The sequence below is a fragment of the Rutilus rutilus genome, assembly GCF_951802725.1.
Source record: "Rutilus rutilus genome assembly, chromosome: 8".
Classification (NCBI taxonomy): domain Eukaryota; kingdom Metazoa; phylum Chordata; class Actinopteri; order Cypriniformes; family Leuciscidae; genus Rutilus; species Rutilus rutilus.
The window spans coordinates 41,174,803-41,193,650 of NC_140222.1; the positions used below are offsets into that span (position 1 = coordinate 41,174,803).

An 18,848-nucleotide genomic window follows, 5' to 3' on the forward strand; every position below is an offset into this window, starting at 1 on the left:
CTTTGCAGGCGATGGTTCTCAATTCAGAACAATCAGCTGGTGTACCAAAAGAAATTTAAGGTAATCCTAGGATGATAGAAAAGAGCGAGCGAGAGTTTTTAAACGTTGTGTTTAGCAGTGGTTGTGGTGTTGTGTTTCAGGATAACCCTACGGTTGTGGTGGAAGACTTGCGCTTGTGCACCGTCAAACACTGCGAGGACATCGAGCGCAGGTTTTGTTTCGAAGTGGTTTCTCCAACCAAGTGAGTACAAGCACACCATTATGATCAGTTTTATTTTTACACAAAGTTATGTTTATTGAACAACTACTTTATCAAATAATTGTCTGTTACCTTATATATATATATATATATATATAACAATTGAAATTATAGGAGAAAACTCTCCTGTAACGAGAAAAAGACGTTGCAATGATTGGGTGCCAATAATTGTGGCCAATGTGAACTTTTATTTCATAATGAGAGTCGTCCCCCCCCCCCCCCCCCCCAGTTTCAATTGTTTTGTCTCAATGAATGGTTAGAATTAGCTTAAAAGGATAAACAATGCATATTTATTTTCAAAGCCACCTTTGCTCATATTTACCAATGGTGCCAATATTAGTGGAGGGCACTGTATATATGATGGTAGAGTCATTTCATTTAATTTCATTTAATTTCTGTGCCACTTGTGCCAAATTGAAAAAAAAAAAAAAATACTTTTGAAACACAATTCCAATAATTATTTATTTTTCAGTTTGTCATTATATATTTATATTTTGCTGATAATTTGCAAAAAAATAGTTCGTAAAAACTCCGGTGTGCGCATTTGTTACTAATGTCCCAATCACTTTAACCAATGTTTTTATTGTTAACTAAAACTATAAAAAAGAAAGAGAAATTAAATTTGAATATTGCAATAAAATATAAGTGTTTAATGAAAAACTTTTAATTTGGCAACTAACTGAAATAAATAAATAAATACAAATGTAAATAAAATAACAAAAGCACAGAACAAAATTACTAAAATTAAATTGAAAATGGACAATATACTTTTTATTTATTTATTATAAAGATCTTGCATATTTGACAATATACATTGGAGGCAAACTTTTTCTGACATTTATCTGCGAAAGACACACTTGCATAATAACTCAAAAACCGGAATAAAGTGTGACTTATGCTTATTAATTATGCACTTTTCCAAACATAACATTTGGTCTGAAAACAAAAGAAGATTAGTATTATGTATTGCCTCACATACATGTTGACCTTTTTGTGATTGCATGTCGACAAACACACACACAAAAAAAAAACTATGGTACAAGTGGATAAAATCTCGTATAGTGCTTCATTTACACAAAACCACAAACAAACTACAGTTTTATACTTAAACTATTTTATAAATCAGTTTTGTTTCCCAGTAAAAATACCCGAACATCCTACAAATGAAATTTCTTTAGATTTAAAACAAAAAAAACATGTTCATAGAATACATTTTGAATAGTTTTTTTCTAACCCATTGTGCAGAAAAACAAATGCATTTCATGGTTTATGCCTAAAAAATTGGCACTTCTTTCTTTTTGTTTTTTCACTTAAAGACAACACTGATTCTTGTCTGATAATTTCGCAGTGCATATGTCATGCAGGTGATGCTCTTTCTCTTAAAGGAGCTGTATGATGCAAGCGGACTCTGAGAAACTCAGGCAGGCCTGGATCAAAGCCGTCCAGAACAGCATCGCCACAGCCTTCAGGGACCGCGCAGAGGACGCAGAGGTACCACGCTTTACCACGCTTTCAGCTCACTCGCGCCCAGCTGGAGGAGCTCAGTGTAACAGTGGCATGTGTTTGCAGAAGATGGATAGAAAGTCGTCCACCTCGACAGGCAGCCTGGACTCAGCGGGCGAAGCGAAGGAGAAGTCTCTGAAGGGGGACGGTGCGCTGCAGAAGGTCATGGCCATCGCTGGGAACAGCAGCTGCTGCGACTGTGGGCAACCCGACCCGTGCTGGGCCAGCATCAACCTGGGCATCACCCTCTGCATACAGTGCTCCGGGATACACAGGTGCACTTCACCGCACTTATTCTGCAATGTAGTGGGAGACTGATGTTTGATGGCTGGGGCTGATATTTAAGAGATGGCTGAGCAGATTCCTACTATTAAGAAAAACATCAGGCATTTTAATAGAACAGCTCTGATTGGGGGATTTAAACTCTTAACGTCTGGCAACCGCAAACATGAAAGCTTGTAGTTATGGCTTGAACAGCAGTCTGTAATATTTTGTCTCCTTTTTGTTTTGTCAGGAGTCTTGGAGTTCATTTCTCTAAGGTCAGATCCCTGACGCTGGACACATGGGAGCCTGAACTGCTCAAGGTGAGACACGAGGCTTCAATCCCAGCATAATGAACATATGGATAGAGGGGTCGACAGATGGTTGTTAGAGCATGTGAACATCTGTCCATCTCTTTCATCTCATGAACATCTCATTACCTCGTACACGTGAATTCACAGATCGTTTTCAGACATGCGGAGTGCGATTGCACCAGATTTTAGGTTTGCTGAGTTCGTCTGTCTGTTCAAATAGGAAAAAGAGACTTCTTCGTGTCTGTCAAACACACTGTATTTTAACTGAACATTTTTCAAGAGGATTTTTTTCTCATTCTAAAATGGTCCAGCTTTTTTTGTGGGGGAAAAACTGCTTCAGTTCTTATAGATGAATGAATAATACAGTTATTTTTTCATTAAGCTGATGTGTGAGCTGGGAAATGGTGTCATAAATCAGATCTACGAGGCTCGACGAGAAGAACTAGGAGCCAGAAAACCACAACCAGGAGATCCCAGGTAAAAGAAAAAATCACAGGAATAAATTACAGTTTAACAATATATTCACATAGAAAACATTTTTATTGTAATAATATTTCATAATATTAGCGTTTTTACTGTATTTTGGATCAAATAAAGTCAGCCTTGGTGAGCAGAAGAGACTAATTTCAAAAGCATTAAATAATGTAATTGTAATTCGTAATGACAACCCATTTTTTTAAACCAAGATTACTTTATACATCTCCTATTGGAAAACAAAAAAGCGTTTTCAATTGTAAAAGCTCAGCGTTTGTGTCTTGTGACCCACAGGCATGAGGTGGAGGCCTACATTAAAGCCAAGTATGTGGAGCGAAGGTTTGTACAGAGACGGTCAGAAGATGAGATCAGACAGAAGGTTTTAACACTGAGTAAACAAGATAAATGTCTCAGCGACTGCTCGGATGCCCAACCTACAAGTGGACCGTCAACGTCAAAACCCCATCCGGCCTCGGGTTCCTCTGGTGAGTTGATCATCGGGTCTGATCAAACCCAATGTGAGCCGTCGTCTCTATCCTGCAACTGGACCCTCTGCTGATTCAATTCAACCTTTGCTTTGTCCTGCCATGGCCCCGTTTTAGCTGGTATTATCATATCATCATCCAAGTGGTGTAATCACCATAGACAGATGTTCATGGTAGAGGTCTACAAGGGTCCACTTCAATACGAAAACCAGAGGTCCGACCTGGGGCTAGGGTTGGGTATCGTTTGAAGTGTTTTAGATTCTGATTCTGCTTATCGATTCCTAATTTAAATCCCAATAAGGTAAAGAAATAGCTTGTATTAATATTGAGGCTATTCAAATCAATGTCTGCAACTAATCATACATGTTCATGTTTAATATTTCCTCCATAATTGCGTACATATTTATAAATCTATAAATCTATTTTTGTGCTCGGCCGGTTACCTGTGTGGGAAGTGTGCAGTAAGACACACCCACATTAGCTATTTCAATACTCTCCGAAAAGACCATAAACATCACAGATGACATCAGAACAATTCATTTACATACATATGTCATAAAACTAATCCTGTGCGACTGAGACGCTGCAAATCGGGTGTTTGTAGGTCGATGTTTTGGCTGTAACTCAATGATGCCCTCTGTAGGGAATAGTAAGATGGCCGCTCGAACACTTCCGGTGATGACAGTTTAGAGCACAATGAGCGATCAGTCATCATATAGATCAGTGTTAAGAAGTGATTGGGGTCGGGTACAGATCTCGGGACCCGAGGAGACCTCTATCTGACCTCTTTATGACCTCTAGCTGACCACTAGCAGACCTCTAGCTGACCTCTATCAGACCTCTATCTGACCTCTAGCTGACCTCTAGCTGACCTCTAGCTGACCTCTAGCAGACCTCTAGCTGACCACTATCAGACCTCTATCAGACCTCTTGCTGACCTCTAGCAGACCTCTAGCAGACCTCTATCAGACCTCTATCAGACCTCTTGCTGACCACTAGCAGACCTCTATCAGACCTCTAGCAGACCACTAGCAGACCTCTAGCTGACCTCTATCAGACCTCTTGCTGACCACTAGCAGACCTCTAGCAGACCTCTATCAGACCTCTAGCTGACCACTATCAGACCTCTATCAGACCTCTTGCTGACCACTAGCAGACCTCTAGCAGACCACTAGCTGACCTCTATCAGACCTCTTGCTGACCACTAGCAGACCTCTATCAGACCTCTAGCAGACCTCTATCAGACCTCTAGCTGACCACTATCAGACCTCTATAAGACCTCTTGCTGACCTCTATCAGACCTCTATCAGACCTCTATCTGACCTCTATCAGACCTCTTGCTGACCTCTAGCAGACCTCAAGCTGACCACTAGCAGACCTCTATCAGACCTCTATCAGACCTCTAGCTGACCACTATCAGACCTCTATCAGACCTCTTGCTGACCACTAGCAGACCTCTAGCAGACCACTAGCTGACCTCTATCAGACCTCTTGCTGACCACTAGCAGACCTCTAGCAGACCTCTATCAGACCTCTAGCTGACCACTATCAGACCTCTATAAGACCTCTTGCTGACCTCTATCAGACCTCTATCAGACCTCTTGCTGACCTCTATCAGACCTCTATCAGACCTCTTGCGAACCTCTAGCAGACCTCTTGCTGACCTCTATCTGACCTCTAGCTGACCTCTATCAGACCTCTTGCTGACCACTAGCAGACCTCTATCAGACCTCTAGCAGACCTCTAGCTGACCACTAGCAGACCTATATCAGACCTCTATCATACCACTAGCAGACCTCTTGCTGACCTCTATCAGACCTCTATCAGACCTCTTGCTGACCTCTAGCAGACCTCTTGCTGACCACTAGCAGACCTCTATCTGACCTCTATCAGACCTCTATCAGACCTCTTGCTGACCACTAGCAGACCTCTATCTGACCTCTATCAGACCTCTAGCAGACCTCTAGCTGACCACTAGCAGACCTCTATCAGACCTCTATCATACCACTAGCAGACCTCTATCTGACCTCTATCAGACCTCTATCAGACCTCTTGCTGACCTCTAGCAGACCTCTATCTGACCTCTATCAGACCTCTATCATACCACTAGCAGACCTCTATCTGACCTCTATCAGACCTCTATCAGACCTCTTGCTGACCTCTAGCAGACCTCTAGCTGACCACTAGCAGACCTCTATCTGACCTCTATCAGACCTCTATCTGACCTCTATCAGACCTCTATCTGACCTCTATCTGACAGTGTGAACGGGGCCGCAGGCTCAATGAAGTGCTTTACTCTGTGTTTCTGCCCCTCTCTGTGACCCTACCCTGCTGAAGCGCACCACGAGTCTCTCTTCTGTGTAGATGAGCTTGATTCTCTCTTCTCCTACTTTAACTCCTCCGCCAAGCCTCGCCGCTGTAAGTACAGCTGTCTGTGTCTTATTCAGTGTCACGGTTGAGCAAAATTCACCATGTCACCGACTCGCTTCCAGTTCACAAGTGTGGATTTGAGTTGAACTCGTCACAGATCCTACAGGATGAGAAATTTACTGAATGAATTAAAAAAATTCAACGCTGTCATTCATTAACTAGCAAGAATTATATTACACTTAATTATAAATCATTTTGACTAATTATGCCAATTTATTGTCTAAAATATAGATTTTTTTTAACTGATTAGTCATATTTCTTAATAAACACAACACTTTGAAAACACCACTTTAATACACAATACTTGATATATATATATATATATATATATATCACAAAGGAAGAATGTTTTTGTTGTATTTTATTTTTGTTTCATCAATGTGCAACTGTTAACTGTGCACTATAGATATCTTATTTTTAAAATAATAAATGCTTTTACTTTCAAATAAGTAAGTTCTCATATGTAGATACATTTCTTCAACTGATTAGACCTATTTCTTAAAAAAAAGAAAAAAAAGTTCAATGCTGTCAAAAGCGAGACACGGCAGGCAAAAACATCGGGTTTTTTTTACTGGTCAATTTTGAGATTTTTGGATATTTGTCTTCAATAACATGTCTTCTTTCAGACTTGTGGTGAAAAAAAGTCAGAAATACACATTTAGGTCTTTATTTTACTACACTTTGTCTGTTTGCGTCTGTAGATTTCTCATAAATTCAACAAAAGTTTGCGTTCTTAATCAACATGCTGATCCGCGATCTCTGCCGTCAGCCTGTCATCACATGCACCGTTAGGAAGCTCTCTCTCTTCTGTACAATCATGTCGGATCCAAATATGGTCATTTCCTTTCTATCAGCAACCAATCGTGAAAGTAAAAGGGCTGAATGCACAATCTCATTGGCTGATGATAAATCTTTAAAGCCCGTTTTCTCGAAATGACTTTTCTCTCGTACTCCAAGTCCGAAATCTCCCCTTCAGTAGCACCTATATACACCAAACTCTCCAGTCTTGTAAAGACATTTACAGAGGGGATTTGTAAATATATTATTCCTAGCCTGATTTATATAACATTTTATTCCAAAAAACATGGCGAAAATTATTTTTTTAAGGCTATTGACAGTATTTTCTGATTTACAGGATAACAAAAGTAGATATCCATAAATCCCTCTGTAATTTTTTTTCCCGTCTAATATGTGAACACAATGAAAAAAATATTTTTAACCTGGCTTTATCCAATACTCAGATTTCGTTTTTTTTTAAATATATGCAAATTAGCACATATTTAATTAGATATTGCCTCATTTGCATATTTAAACATTAAATTACAGAAAACTTGTAATACATTTTTTTACTCATCTTAATGTAGGTAATCAACTGGGAAAGTTTCATGGTGATATCTGCTAGTTAAAATGTTTACCCTATTCACCTGTAGTGTCTCGCCTTAAACAGATTTTAAATTCCCCATAAGCACCACAAATTGAAAAAAGAAAAAAAGAAAAAAATGTATAAAATAAATGTAAGTACTTAAATAAATAAATAAATAAATAAATAAATACTGACATCAAAATTTGACTCTGTTGATTGTTATATTGAGAGTTCAAATGTTGATTATTCATTACGCTTTAATCTCTCTGGAGTGTTTTCCCTCCATTTTCTCCTTGTTTACATTCAAATTCAGTAGTTTCACATCCTGTTTGCTTCCTCAGTTCAAGATGGGATTTAGTTTTGAATGTAATTAAAATTCAGAAATTTGCTCAATCAGCACCCGGGTGGGTTTACTGTGAAGGAAACACTGCAGCGTCTCTCCATCGCTCAACATCCCATCACACGTTTCTTTGTAAGAAACTTTACCATCGCTCATGCCTATTTGTTTTCTCCTTTGAATGTTTTTTGTGTTTCTATTTGTTTTCATGTTTTGTTTCAACACTGTGTTTTGTGACGTTGCTGGTTTGCGTACTGCGTTACGGAAGAGTGTGTAAGCTGATCTCTGTTTGACAGTGAAAAGTACCGACGGTGAAGTGCAGAACCAATCAGATGGAAGCAGAGAGATGTTGAGCACGAGTGCCTCCTCCAACACGCCGAACAACACGGGTCAGTATGAGCTTCAGGGAAAAATACTTCCGGAAGGATGCAAAATTTTAGGGAAAAATAGCGTCGCGTTGTTGATTTAGAAAAATTCCGGGTATTTTTCTGACAAAAATTTGGATTTTAAAATGTGATTTAAAAAAAAAGAAACTCCACGTTTTGTCCTTGTTTGTAAAACTTGGCCTAAAATTTGTGGTTATAATGTCAATCTGACTATAAACTAATATTAATAATTATTAATTATGATAATTATTATGACTAAATAAATAAATATAGTATTTATCAAGTATTTAAGAAAAATAATATAATGGCAACTGTTAAATTACAACACTAGTATCTATGACTGCCTTAATTTCTCCATTTTCAAACGTGAACCCTCTGGGCTGCTCTGTCGTTCATGCTCGCACTGAAACGAGAAAGACATTATTCGAAACGGTGAACTTTTGTTTGTGTAAACTCACAATACAAACACAATGCTGTGCTTTCTGCCGTCTCTGTGAACCACCAAACGTTTCATTTGACAGAAATAGACTCGCTCTGAAACATGCAGCACAGATATTTATTTAATTAAATTGATTTAATAATTATGGAAGCTTGTTTCTGTAATAAATAAATAGAAATATCTAATAAACAGGTAATTTCAACTTTTTATCTCAGAATTCTGACATTTTTCTCGCAATTCTTATATAAACTTTTTCTCACAATTACGAGTTTATAGCTTGCAATTCAGACTTTTCTCTTGCAATTTCAATATAAACTCACATTCATTCAGACTTTTTACTTGCAATTCCAAGTTTATAACTTGAAATTCTGACTTTTTTCCCCCAATTCCAAGTTTATAACTCACAATTTTGACTTTTTTCTCACAATTCCAAGTTTATAACTCACAATTTTGACTTTTTTCTCACAATTCCAAGTTTATAACTCACAATTTTGACTTTTTTCCCCCAATTCCAAGTTTATAACTCACAATTTTGACTTTTTTCCCCCAATTCCAAGTTTATAACTCACAATTTTGACTTTTTTCCCCCAATTCCAAGTTTATAACTCACAATTTTGACTTTTTTCTCGCAATTCCAAATTTATAACTTGAAATTCAGACTTTTTTCTCACAATTACGAGTTTATAACTCAAAATTCTGACTTTTTTTCTTGCAATTACGAGATATAAACTCACAGTTCACTTTTTTTCTGCAATTCCGATATAAACTCGACTCTTTTCCTGCAATTCCAACTTTGACAATTCTGACTTTTTTCCCATAATCCCGAGTTTAACTATAAACTCTCAATTGCTAGACATTTCTTTTGCATCTTGCAATTCTGACTTTTAGATATAACCTAGTTTATAAACAAATATAAACGTTTTTTAGAAAAGTCTTTTCCATCAAGGAAATTAGAGCGTGACCCGGGGCTTTTGAGTTTCAGTAAACTGTACGCCTCACTCTTGCCCCATAGGCAAGTCATGTCACATTAATTCATTTATACAAAACAGCTTCACAGTAATAAACAGTATTATTAATGTTGCGCAGTTCTTCAGCTATTGCAGCTCTAGGTAACAGAGCATTAGTGTCATTATTCCGCTTGTGAGTTGTTCGCCCATGCTGTGGTTGTGCTGGTGCGGTTCAGATCCTCCGGAGGAGTGTCCTGGGAAAGCTGTGGTGGTGTTCTGCGAGCCGAAGCAGTTCACCTCGGGCCTGCAGCTGTACTGGGCCTCGTTCTCACGCAGCCTACCCGACATGGCCGAAGCTCTGGCGCACGGGGGAGAAGTGAACTGGACCAACACAGACGACGGGAACCGGACGCCGCTCATCATGGCCGTTCATGGGGTGAGGACACACACTGAGGGATTGAGTTTCTGTGTTTCATGCTGTTCACACACCAGACCTTCACAATGCTTTTACAGTCTTGCTTTTGGTTTTTTTTTATGTTTTGTTTTTTGTTTTGTGATTTTACTTTTTGGTGTGTTTTTGTTCAGCTTTTTTGTGGTTTGTTTTTATTTAGGTTTTATTTTGTTTTGCTTCTTTTTTGTTTGTTTTTGTTTTATTTTAATTTTTTTGTGTGTTTTTGTTGTTTTTTGTTTTGTTTGTTTTTTGTTTTGTTTTGGGATTTACTTTTTGGTGTGTTTTTGTTTAGCTTTTTTTGTGGTTTGTTTTTATTAAGGTTTTATTTTGTTTTGCTTCTTTTTTGTTTGTTTTTGTTTTATTTGAAATTTTTTGTGTGTTTTTGTTGTTTTTTGCATTTTTTTTGTTTCATGTTTTGTTTTTATTTGTTTTTTGCGTTTTGTTCTGCTATCATTTTTGTTTTGCTTCTTTTTTGTTTTGTTTTTTTGTTTTGTGATTTATTTATTTATTTTTTGCATTTTGTTTTGTTTTGCTTATTTTTTTTGTTTCATGTTTTTGTGGTTTTTGTTGTTTTTGTTTTATTTTTTATTTGCTATTGCTTTTTTTTCCCGTGTGTGTTTTGTGTTTTCTCGTCGACATACAGCAAGTAATCGTGCAGATTAAGTAGATTTTTACTTTCAAAATAATAATTTGCTTTTACTTTTTAAATAATCAATGTTCCTGGTCTTATTGTGTGATTCATCAGTGCATGTTATTCCAAAAAGCGTTTCTGGCTAATATTTGAATATGAAACGCATCACATTACAGACGTAATGACGAATGCTGTTTTATTTAGACTAGCGGAGACTGCGTGTTTGAAAGTGTCTCGTGTGTGTCTGTATCAGGGGTCTCTCGTCACCTGTGAATTCCTGCTCCAAAATTCAGCCAGTGTCAATCAGCTGGACGAACTCGGCCGAGGACCTTTACATCACGCCACTATACTGGGCCATACCGGGTTAGTTCTGCTCAACACGCTTCACAACAAATGCAGTTTTTGTTTTTCTTAGTTGTGAATCATGGTTTATTAATGCCCTCTTTTTTTTTTTTCTACTACAGACAAGTGTGTTTATTTCTAAAACGTGGAGCCAATCAGAACGCAGCAGACGCAGAGAATCTAACGCCACTGACAATCGCAGTCGAGGCAGCAAACGCTGACATTGTCACATTGTAAGTTCCCCCAGCTTTCACACGTTTGACGCTTATTGAGAAATTTGTGTCGATCATAAAATGTTGAACTTTGTCTTTCCTGTGTGCGCCCGACAGGCTTCGTCTGGCCAAGATGAACGAGGAGATGCGCGAGTCGGAGGGCCCGTACAGTCACTCAGGTCAATATAACTCTAACAGCCCCACTGAAATGCAGTACCGGAAGTGTATGGAGGAGTTCATTAGCTTGCAGCTCCGAGACGCCTAACACACACACGTACATTACGCCACAAACCTGTAGCAAACGAATGTACACAGCCAGTATATCGCTCGGCCCCAGGGTGGGCCCCATGTTACCGCTGGAACACGTGCAATAACTAGTCTTGTGAAAGAGTGACGTTACTTAGTGCTGAACACGTATGCACCTTATTTACATAGTGTATATTTGTCTGAATGAGCAGTGCAATGAAAGCTCAGTGTATTTATGACACATTCCTGGTATTTATCTCTTATATATTCTTGGGGAAGTGAAAATGTCTAAATCAAATCAGTGTGTTTATAAATATTATATCTATGAAGACGTAGTAGACCAATGCATTTGGCCATAGATAAAATATAGATCATTGTTACGAATGCATGTTCTGTTAATAATAACAGATCTATACTGACCATCAGTTTCAGCACAAAGTACCATTTTTATTTATTTATTTATTTATTTATTTATTTATTTTACTTTTTAAAAATCACTTTTGTGTTATGCAGATAAATGGTAATTAATGGTTATATATATAGTTTTCTGTAATGTTAAAATCCTTACAATTATAATTACCTGTAAATTATGTTTTTAACATTTTCAGCATCATTACTCCGGTCTTCAGTGTCACATGACCCTTTAGAAATCATTCTAATATGCAGATTTATTAGTGAAAGTTATTTATCAGTATAAATCTTTTATAACAATAGAAATCTTTACAATCAATTTAACACATCCTTGCTGAATAAAAGTATTAATTTATTTAAATAATAAAAGCACTGACCCCGAACTTTTAATTTTGTATTTATCAAAGAATCCTGAAAAAATTATTATCATGGGTTATAAAAAATATATTAAGCAGCACAACAGTTTCCAACATTGGTAATAAATCTGCATATCAGAATGATTTCTGACGGATCATGTGACACTGAAGAGTAATGATGCTGACGAAAATATATATATTTTTTCCTGTAAAAAAAATTGTAATATATATATTTTTTGTGGAATCGATTAAACGCTTTACGTACTTAAAGTGTATTCAGCTACATTTACAAGAGAAATTTGACAGTCTGAATGTTGTTATGAATATATTTAGTGCCAAATGAGCTGCAGTTCTGGCATCGGCCACAGAGGGGCGCTATAGAGCTGGACTTTACGCCCCACAATGCGGTTCAAGCGTCTCGTTTTCTTCCTCTGCTTCATTTCGCCACAGTCGTTTACCTCTGTATGTGACCTCTCAAACAAAATATTATATTCAAAATTGTGAGCGACAAATCTACACAGTGAGCACAGTCTAAAATTTGAGTCTCAGGTTTATTAATATGCAACATCAAGGTGTTCAGAAGGCCTTAAGTGATGGAATTATTATATATATAATCCTGCAAAGCATTAAAAACGTTGTATATTTATTCATTTACTGTCTGTTTCTCTTTCTTTGGCACACTGATACATATTTTACGTGGCTATCTATCACTCCTGTAACGTTTCTTTACGTGGAAATCTTCACACTTTCACACAGAATTATTTTCTGTGCTACTATATGATAGATATCATGTGAAGAGTCAATAAATATACTTGATATCTCATCATGTGCTTCTCAAACACTGCGTTTGCTCTTTTCTCCTGCGTTCTCCTGCTGTTCTGTGAGTTTCTGCTGTGAAGTAGAGCAGGTATGGAGCTCATCTCTGTGTGTGTGTGTGTGTGTGTGTGTGTGTGTGTGTGTGTGTGTGTGTGTTCTTCAGATTACAGCATGTGCTCGTGTGTGTTTAGCGTGTCTGATGCAGATCGATCACTCTCTACTTCCCTTAATCAAGCTGGTTTCTCTTTACAGGAGATGAAACGTACCAGGACATTTTCCAAGACTTCACCCAGATGGCATCAAATGACCCGGACAAACTCAACCGCTACTGATTCGGGATGGCATAATCACTCCATAACAACCTCCGCATTTTTCTATGGGATTTTGTTTTTTTATCAGTAGGTATTTCTCAAGTCACAATGGGACATCTTATAAAGTTTTTTTTATTTTTTTTTATAAAATCAATAGTGTTGCCCACATAATAATCTGAGCAACACCCGTTGAATGATGTGTCTTTTTAATGTAAATGTAGATAAAACTCTTTCATATAGTGTCTAATTCATGGCTTTGGCTCTATCAGTATATATCTATATAGAATCTCTTGATGAATGTTATATTTTGAGCCATAGGATCTTAACTTATGAAACATACCAAATAGTTTTCAAGTAAATGCATCAATGTACACGTTTCATAAATGATACCTAAACATTACATTTGAGTGAATTCCATCACTGTATGATTGTAGAGCGAGGATGATACGATTTAAGTTTACGTAACACCAATTTCAATTTTTTTTATGATGTTCATCATGTATTTAATTGCAGGTTGATGATGTTTAAATGCATATTTGAAAGAAGAACCATTTTGTTAGCATGCACACCCCACTGTTTTCTTTGCTCTAATAGCACACAAGCGAATCGTAATCCGACCACAGAATAAGGGGGTGTAAATTATGTATATTCTGTACATACATCATCTCGGGCTGGGAAACATTTGGTATTTTGTGGTACTTTTTAAATGTTGTAATAAGCTTGTTTTTGCATGTCTTCTATATTTGATTCTGTACTCATTCAGAGTGTATGCGAGTTTTTTAAGATTGTTTTACCCAATGCGAATGTCTGACTGAAAATATCTCAAGATATATTATAAATTGTTTTCTCTACCATTTTTATAATGCCGCCTTGTTTGTTTTACTTGAAACACTTGATTGTTTAACTGCTGGTTGAAACCAGTGTGTAGAACCGGTCTCGTTTCTAGCTTACAGTATCAGATTGTGTGAAGAAATCTCCCGTGTCGTACGTGTCTGTATAATGTGGTGTTGTGACTCGAAAGCCCTCAGACATGACATAATGCACTTGCCAGCTGAATCACCTTTACATATCATGCTTTTCTACACGTACAACATTACCGTCACACTGCTTTATTTATAAACCTCGCAAAATAAGAAGGCTTTGCGTCACGGTTATTGCTACTAAAGCCAAGTCAATAGTGACTCTGGGACTTCTTTCCTTTAAAGTACTTATTTCATTAATAGGTAATATGCAAAAATTGCAACTAACATTGTGCTTAAGTGAAAGTTTGTGTCAATTAGGGGCTGTTTACATGATGCCGTTTTCAACTAAAAACTTTTTATGCATTTTGGTCGTTCATTTACGCGGAGAACGCAAACTTTAGAAAATGGGTTGAAACCGATACCGTTATCGTTGCAAAACTACACAAGCGCTAATTTGTGGAACGGTGACGTCATGCGCATGTGTGTCTAGTGTTTCTTTACAAAGTGAAGTCGCCACCTACTGGCCTGGCATGAATAAAACAGCGTTTTAAACGTTTTCGCGGATCCGTGCGAACAGGGATCATTTTGACGACGTTGTCGTCTGTGCGCGAGAAAAAGCAAAGTAAAATCTGCTTTTAGTACATCATTGACATGTAAATGTATCCTTAGTCATCATGATGCAACATTTCATTGGCGTATATCTGCATAACAATAGATTGTCACGATATAATCGCAGTGGATGGCAACAATATATATATATATTGTGTGTAGTTCACCCAGAAGGAAAGTTCAGATTTAGTATTGAATATGGTAAACCCAGAAGGTCACACCTTTTGAGCTTGCATGTTTATTAATTATTGTTAATGCATTAGAAAGAAAATACATTCGATAAAATGCAATATTTAAAACTTTTAGTAAGTCTAGACTTTCCGTTCATAAAACATAGGCCAGTTAGTGGTGCTTGAAAAACATGCTTGAAAATGTCCATACGAGCCATGGAAATTATGAATGAAAATCTGAATATATATAAAAAGCTCTGTTCTTTTTATATATATTCAGATTTTCATTCATAATTTCCATGGCTCGTATGGACATTTTCAAGCATGTTTTTCAAGCACCACTAACTGGCTCTGCTTTGAAAAAAAAAATCAACTTTATCAACTTGAATGTGGGTGAGTTCCATAATAATAAAAAATTTGAGAATCACTTTTGTGTCAAAGTACATCTAGATCAGATTCAGAACGATGATCTAAACACAGATGGAGTCGATCGAGTCCATCAACGCCTCAGTTCCTAGAGCTCGTCCTGGGTCGACATTTCATTCAGTAACATTAAGACAGTTTTGATTTATATGCTGTTTAATGTTGATGATCGTGTTACATATGCGTAAGCAATGCTTCTATGGCCCTGTCCCAAATGGCACACTTCATATGCACTTTCAGTTTTGTGGACTTGCAATGGCTGCAGTGCGCGTGTCCGTTAAGTCATGAGACCGTAGGGTGTCCCATTTAGTCATTTTAGGTTTTAGAAGGGTGTTTGTGAGCGCCCCTTTGTGGTTGATATGCGCCCTCGAAAGACTTCTTCCCGACAGTCGAAGCGGCGTTACGTCACGAAAGTGCCGACTCAGAGGAAGACCATGAGTGTTTAGGGTGCCATTTGGGACAGGGCCTATCTCTTGTGTCTGGATCCGTAGATGCCAATCTCTTTCAGAAGATGTGTAATAGCGCCCCCTACCCTATGACAGTGAAAACATGGATTGCCGAAATTTTTCGTCAATGGCGGAGAAGCGTTGTGTCATAAATTATGTAAAATGACGTCAATGGCGGGGAAAGAGTTGCACAACATGAAAGTCACAAGGTGCCAGTGGTGGATTACCCCAATTGTATCCCAAGCAATGTCTTGCTAACAATAACAATGAACGCTCCCTTTAACAATGAGTTTAATCTCAAACTTTTAAAGGTTGTGCTTCTAGTTGCCAACTAGGGTGAAAGATATGGATGGAAATTCTCAGCAAGGAGAATAGACTCAAGAAACTCCAGCTCAAATTGTTGCTTCCTCGTTTCCTACATCCTCCAGCCCGTGACCCAGAAACCCAACGAATTCAGGGAAAGAAAACGAGGATGCACAAATAACAAATGAGAAGCACCTTAGAAGTACAAAGGTTGAGACTGGTAAAGTAGGGATGTAGTGAAGAGTTTAGCTCTATCCCCAATCAAACACACCTGAAAAATCTAACCAAGTACTGTGTTCAGGATCGCCCCCTACACCCTCATTCACTATTCTCTACATTTCTCCACCAGTATAGTCCATGTGAAGGTGTGAAGGAGTGAGTGAATTCGGACACTGAGTGCCGGAAGGACTGCAGCTTTATGCTTGCTGTTTAATAATAATCATTTGAAACTCTGCCATGGAAACTAGCATGTATAGACCTTAATTAAACAATTTAATAATCAATTAAAAAGGAATTTATACCTGTATGAAATTACGCTGGACCAGCATGGTTTGGAAAACAGATGGATGAATGATGCGCGACTCTCACAGTGCATTATGGGTATTCTCTAGCTGTTGAGTGTATATCGGTTGTACACTTATTATTGTGGTGCATTGTGGGGATTGAATGAGAGCACTTGATGTTCACTATGGTTTCGGACACCACTACAAATGGCTTTCCCCACAAGTAGTGCCCTATTCAAGGCTATAGGGGGAGATTTCGGACACGGCCAAGGTCTCAGGATTACTTGGAAATTCTAGGCAGGTGTTTTTGATTAGTGATGGAGCCGAACTCTGCCTTCCCCAAACCCTTTTCTAAACCATCCCAGTGTCTGTTTACCTGAAGAGTTTCCATTCGACATGATTTTTCAGTTATTTGCTGGGTTTCCACTAGATGTGTACCATTAAGCGCTGGCTTGAAACGGCTGACAGATCCTCCAGTCATCTGGTGTCCAATAACTGATTGCGAACCTCAGTGCCTCATTACTTCTGAAACGGTGTGGCCCGTCTGTCTGCTGTGCCAAGTCGTTTCCTTCCTGAAGTCACTGAACTGTTGCGCTCAGATTATTGCATTGGATGCTTCATAAAACTTAACAGTAACTGTGGACTGGGACGGTTGAGAGTACAAAACAAATGAAGCAATGTGAAACAGATTTAAAAGTGAGTGACTTGACAGCAACTTGGAAATTATGTCATAACATTAAATCGTTCATTTGGGAATTGGTCAAGATGATACAATGATAGAACTCCGAGTGCTTCCGGGAATCCGGGCATCCATCCGTCTCTCGGCGCTGGAGAGAGATCCTGTGGTTGGCTTCCCACAGAGAGACGGAGAGCCACTGCTTGAGTCCTTTTCCCCCCATTAAAAAAAGACATTTGCACAAAAACAAAGAGGCTAAGCTCTATTAATATAATTGGATTGCTTTTTAGGACAGTCAGGATGAGGGCCGGACACTACAGTCCTCAAAAGTCCCATGATACTTGACTGTTATTTTAAACTTGTCCATGGCTTCTTCAAACTTGTAAAACTGCAACAAGCCAATAGAAACAAGTTCCCCAGAAACAATACAAGTTTGGGTCTGCTAATGCTTCAATTCAAGCCAAATTATGTCATAGTCTACTTGTCAGTAATACCAAGTGTAGAGGCCAACCATAACCGTGTTCACGGCCCACATTTGTTCTACCTCTCTGTTTAATAAGTTCCTTGCCTAATGAACCAAAGTCTTCACTTCTTTCCCTAAGTTGACCATTCATGAGTCATGAGTTCACATTCAAAGAATCACTAGCATGAAGAACCCAAACAGTCTTAGAGGAATTATTCCTTCAACGGTGATGAAAGGGGAGCTTTCAGCAACATATTTCTACACCACAATTGTCCACCTAATGTCTGGAAAATTGTAGATGTTTCTTGCTCCATACCATCCGTTCACTCATCTCACTCTCACTGCTTTTCTATTACTCTATTCTCACTTCCCAGAATAGGGAGGCCCTTTCTCCAGTGGAACCACTTTTTTTTTTTTTTTTTTTTATAAGAGCAGAGTCCCACGGGTCTCTTCATCTACACCTCAATGCTTCGCCAGAGAATGGCTGGAAAATCTTCTGAATCCATGACAGCGAATCTGGCTTCCAGCTGTGTTCAAAGAGAGAGTTCAGACAGGTTTTAGCCCAGACCCTGACCAGTACAAGAAGCCTCTGTTGTGGAGGTCCATTCAATCAACACATTGTCCGAGAGGCTATCGGTGTCCAAAATGTCTTTTGCCCTTTCCAGGGTTTCTTTAATAAAATAAACACATACATAGAGGCCCAATGAAACATATCCCGAAAGCAAGACTGGTGGAAGCACTTTCTATGGTCAGACCCTAAATGAAATAAACTTTTAATTTATTAATTTAATAGGTCCTTGTATTCTTCAATACTTCCTAATCCTGCCAAGATTGGGTCTGGCGGTCTTACCTGCTAAATCAAACTCCCTAGTTCCCCATGACATGAATCAGCATATTGTGAACAAATTTGGGAACTTGTAAGGGATGTGATCCTCTAATGATGATGACTCAATTATCTGCAACACGATGACTATTCTCACAGGTCGTTGAATACACTGTGACTTTTGCTGTAGATGTTTGAAAGTACAGTGGCACGAAGACTGAAAAATATCACATTTCAGAAGATGATGCTCACCAGTTGTTATGGTACGCTGCAACATTTTCTAAGATGATATAGGCTATAAATGGGCCTTGTACTTCCTCCTGAACGAGGGAGCGGATCGAGGCACACCCCAAAGACTGTGCACATTAATAGAAGCTTATCAACTATGTCCATCTCTTATATAAACTTAATTCCTTCGCTGTAGTTCCTGGAATGTGGGCACTATAGATATGCAATCATGGAAACAAACAGTTTACTGTCAAACAACAGTCCTTAA

General features: G+C 38.2%; 1 protein-coding gene across 2 annotated transcripts in view; it reads left to right on the plus strand.

Moving 5' to 3' along the window:
- The window catches only part of LOC311294682 (arf-GAP with coiled-coil, ANK repeat and PH domain-containing protein 2), a 46,295-nt gene extending 32,465 nt beyond the window's left edge, over nt 1-13,830 (plus strand). The window contains exons 11-23 of one of the 2 annotated variants that reach the window (XM_084415683.1): nt 9-60; nt 141-241; nt 1,645-1,750; nt 1,829-2,037; nt 2,277-2,346; nt 2,720-2,814; nt 3,106-3,296; nt 7,723-7,815; nt 9,435-9,634; nt 10,534-10,643; nt 10,745-10,855; nt 10,952-11,013; nt 12,916-13,830. In XM_084415683.1, the coding sequence (XP_084271809.1) occupies nt 9-60; nt 141-241; nt 1,645-1,750; nt 1,829-2,037; nt 2,277-2,346; nt 2,720-2,814; nt 3,106-3,296; nt 7,723-7,815; nt 9,435-9,634; nt 10,534-10,643; nt 10,745-10,855; nt 10,952-11,013; nt 12,916-12,995 (1,480 nt within the window). In that variant the 3' untranslated portion in view covers nt 12,996-13,830. Of the gene's footprint in view, nt 1-8; nt 61-140; nt 242-1,644; nt 1,751-1,828; nt 2,038-2,276; nt 2,347-2,719; nt 2,815-3,105; nt 3,297-7,722; nt 7,816-9,434; nt 9,635-10,533; nt 10,644-10,744; nt 10,856-10,951; nt 11,204-12,915 lie in introns of those variants that run through there. The other variant, XM_084415682.1, reaches the window with a different exon arrangement.
- The last annotated feature ends 5,018 nt before the right edge of the window (nt 13,831-18,848 follow it).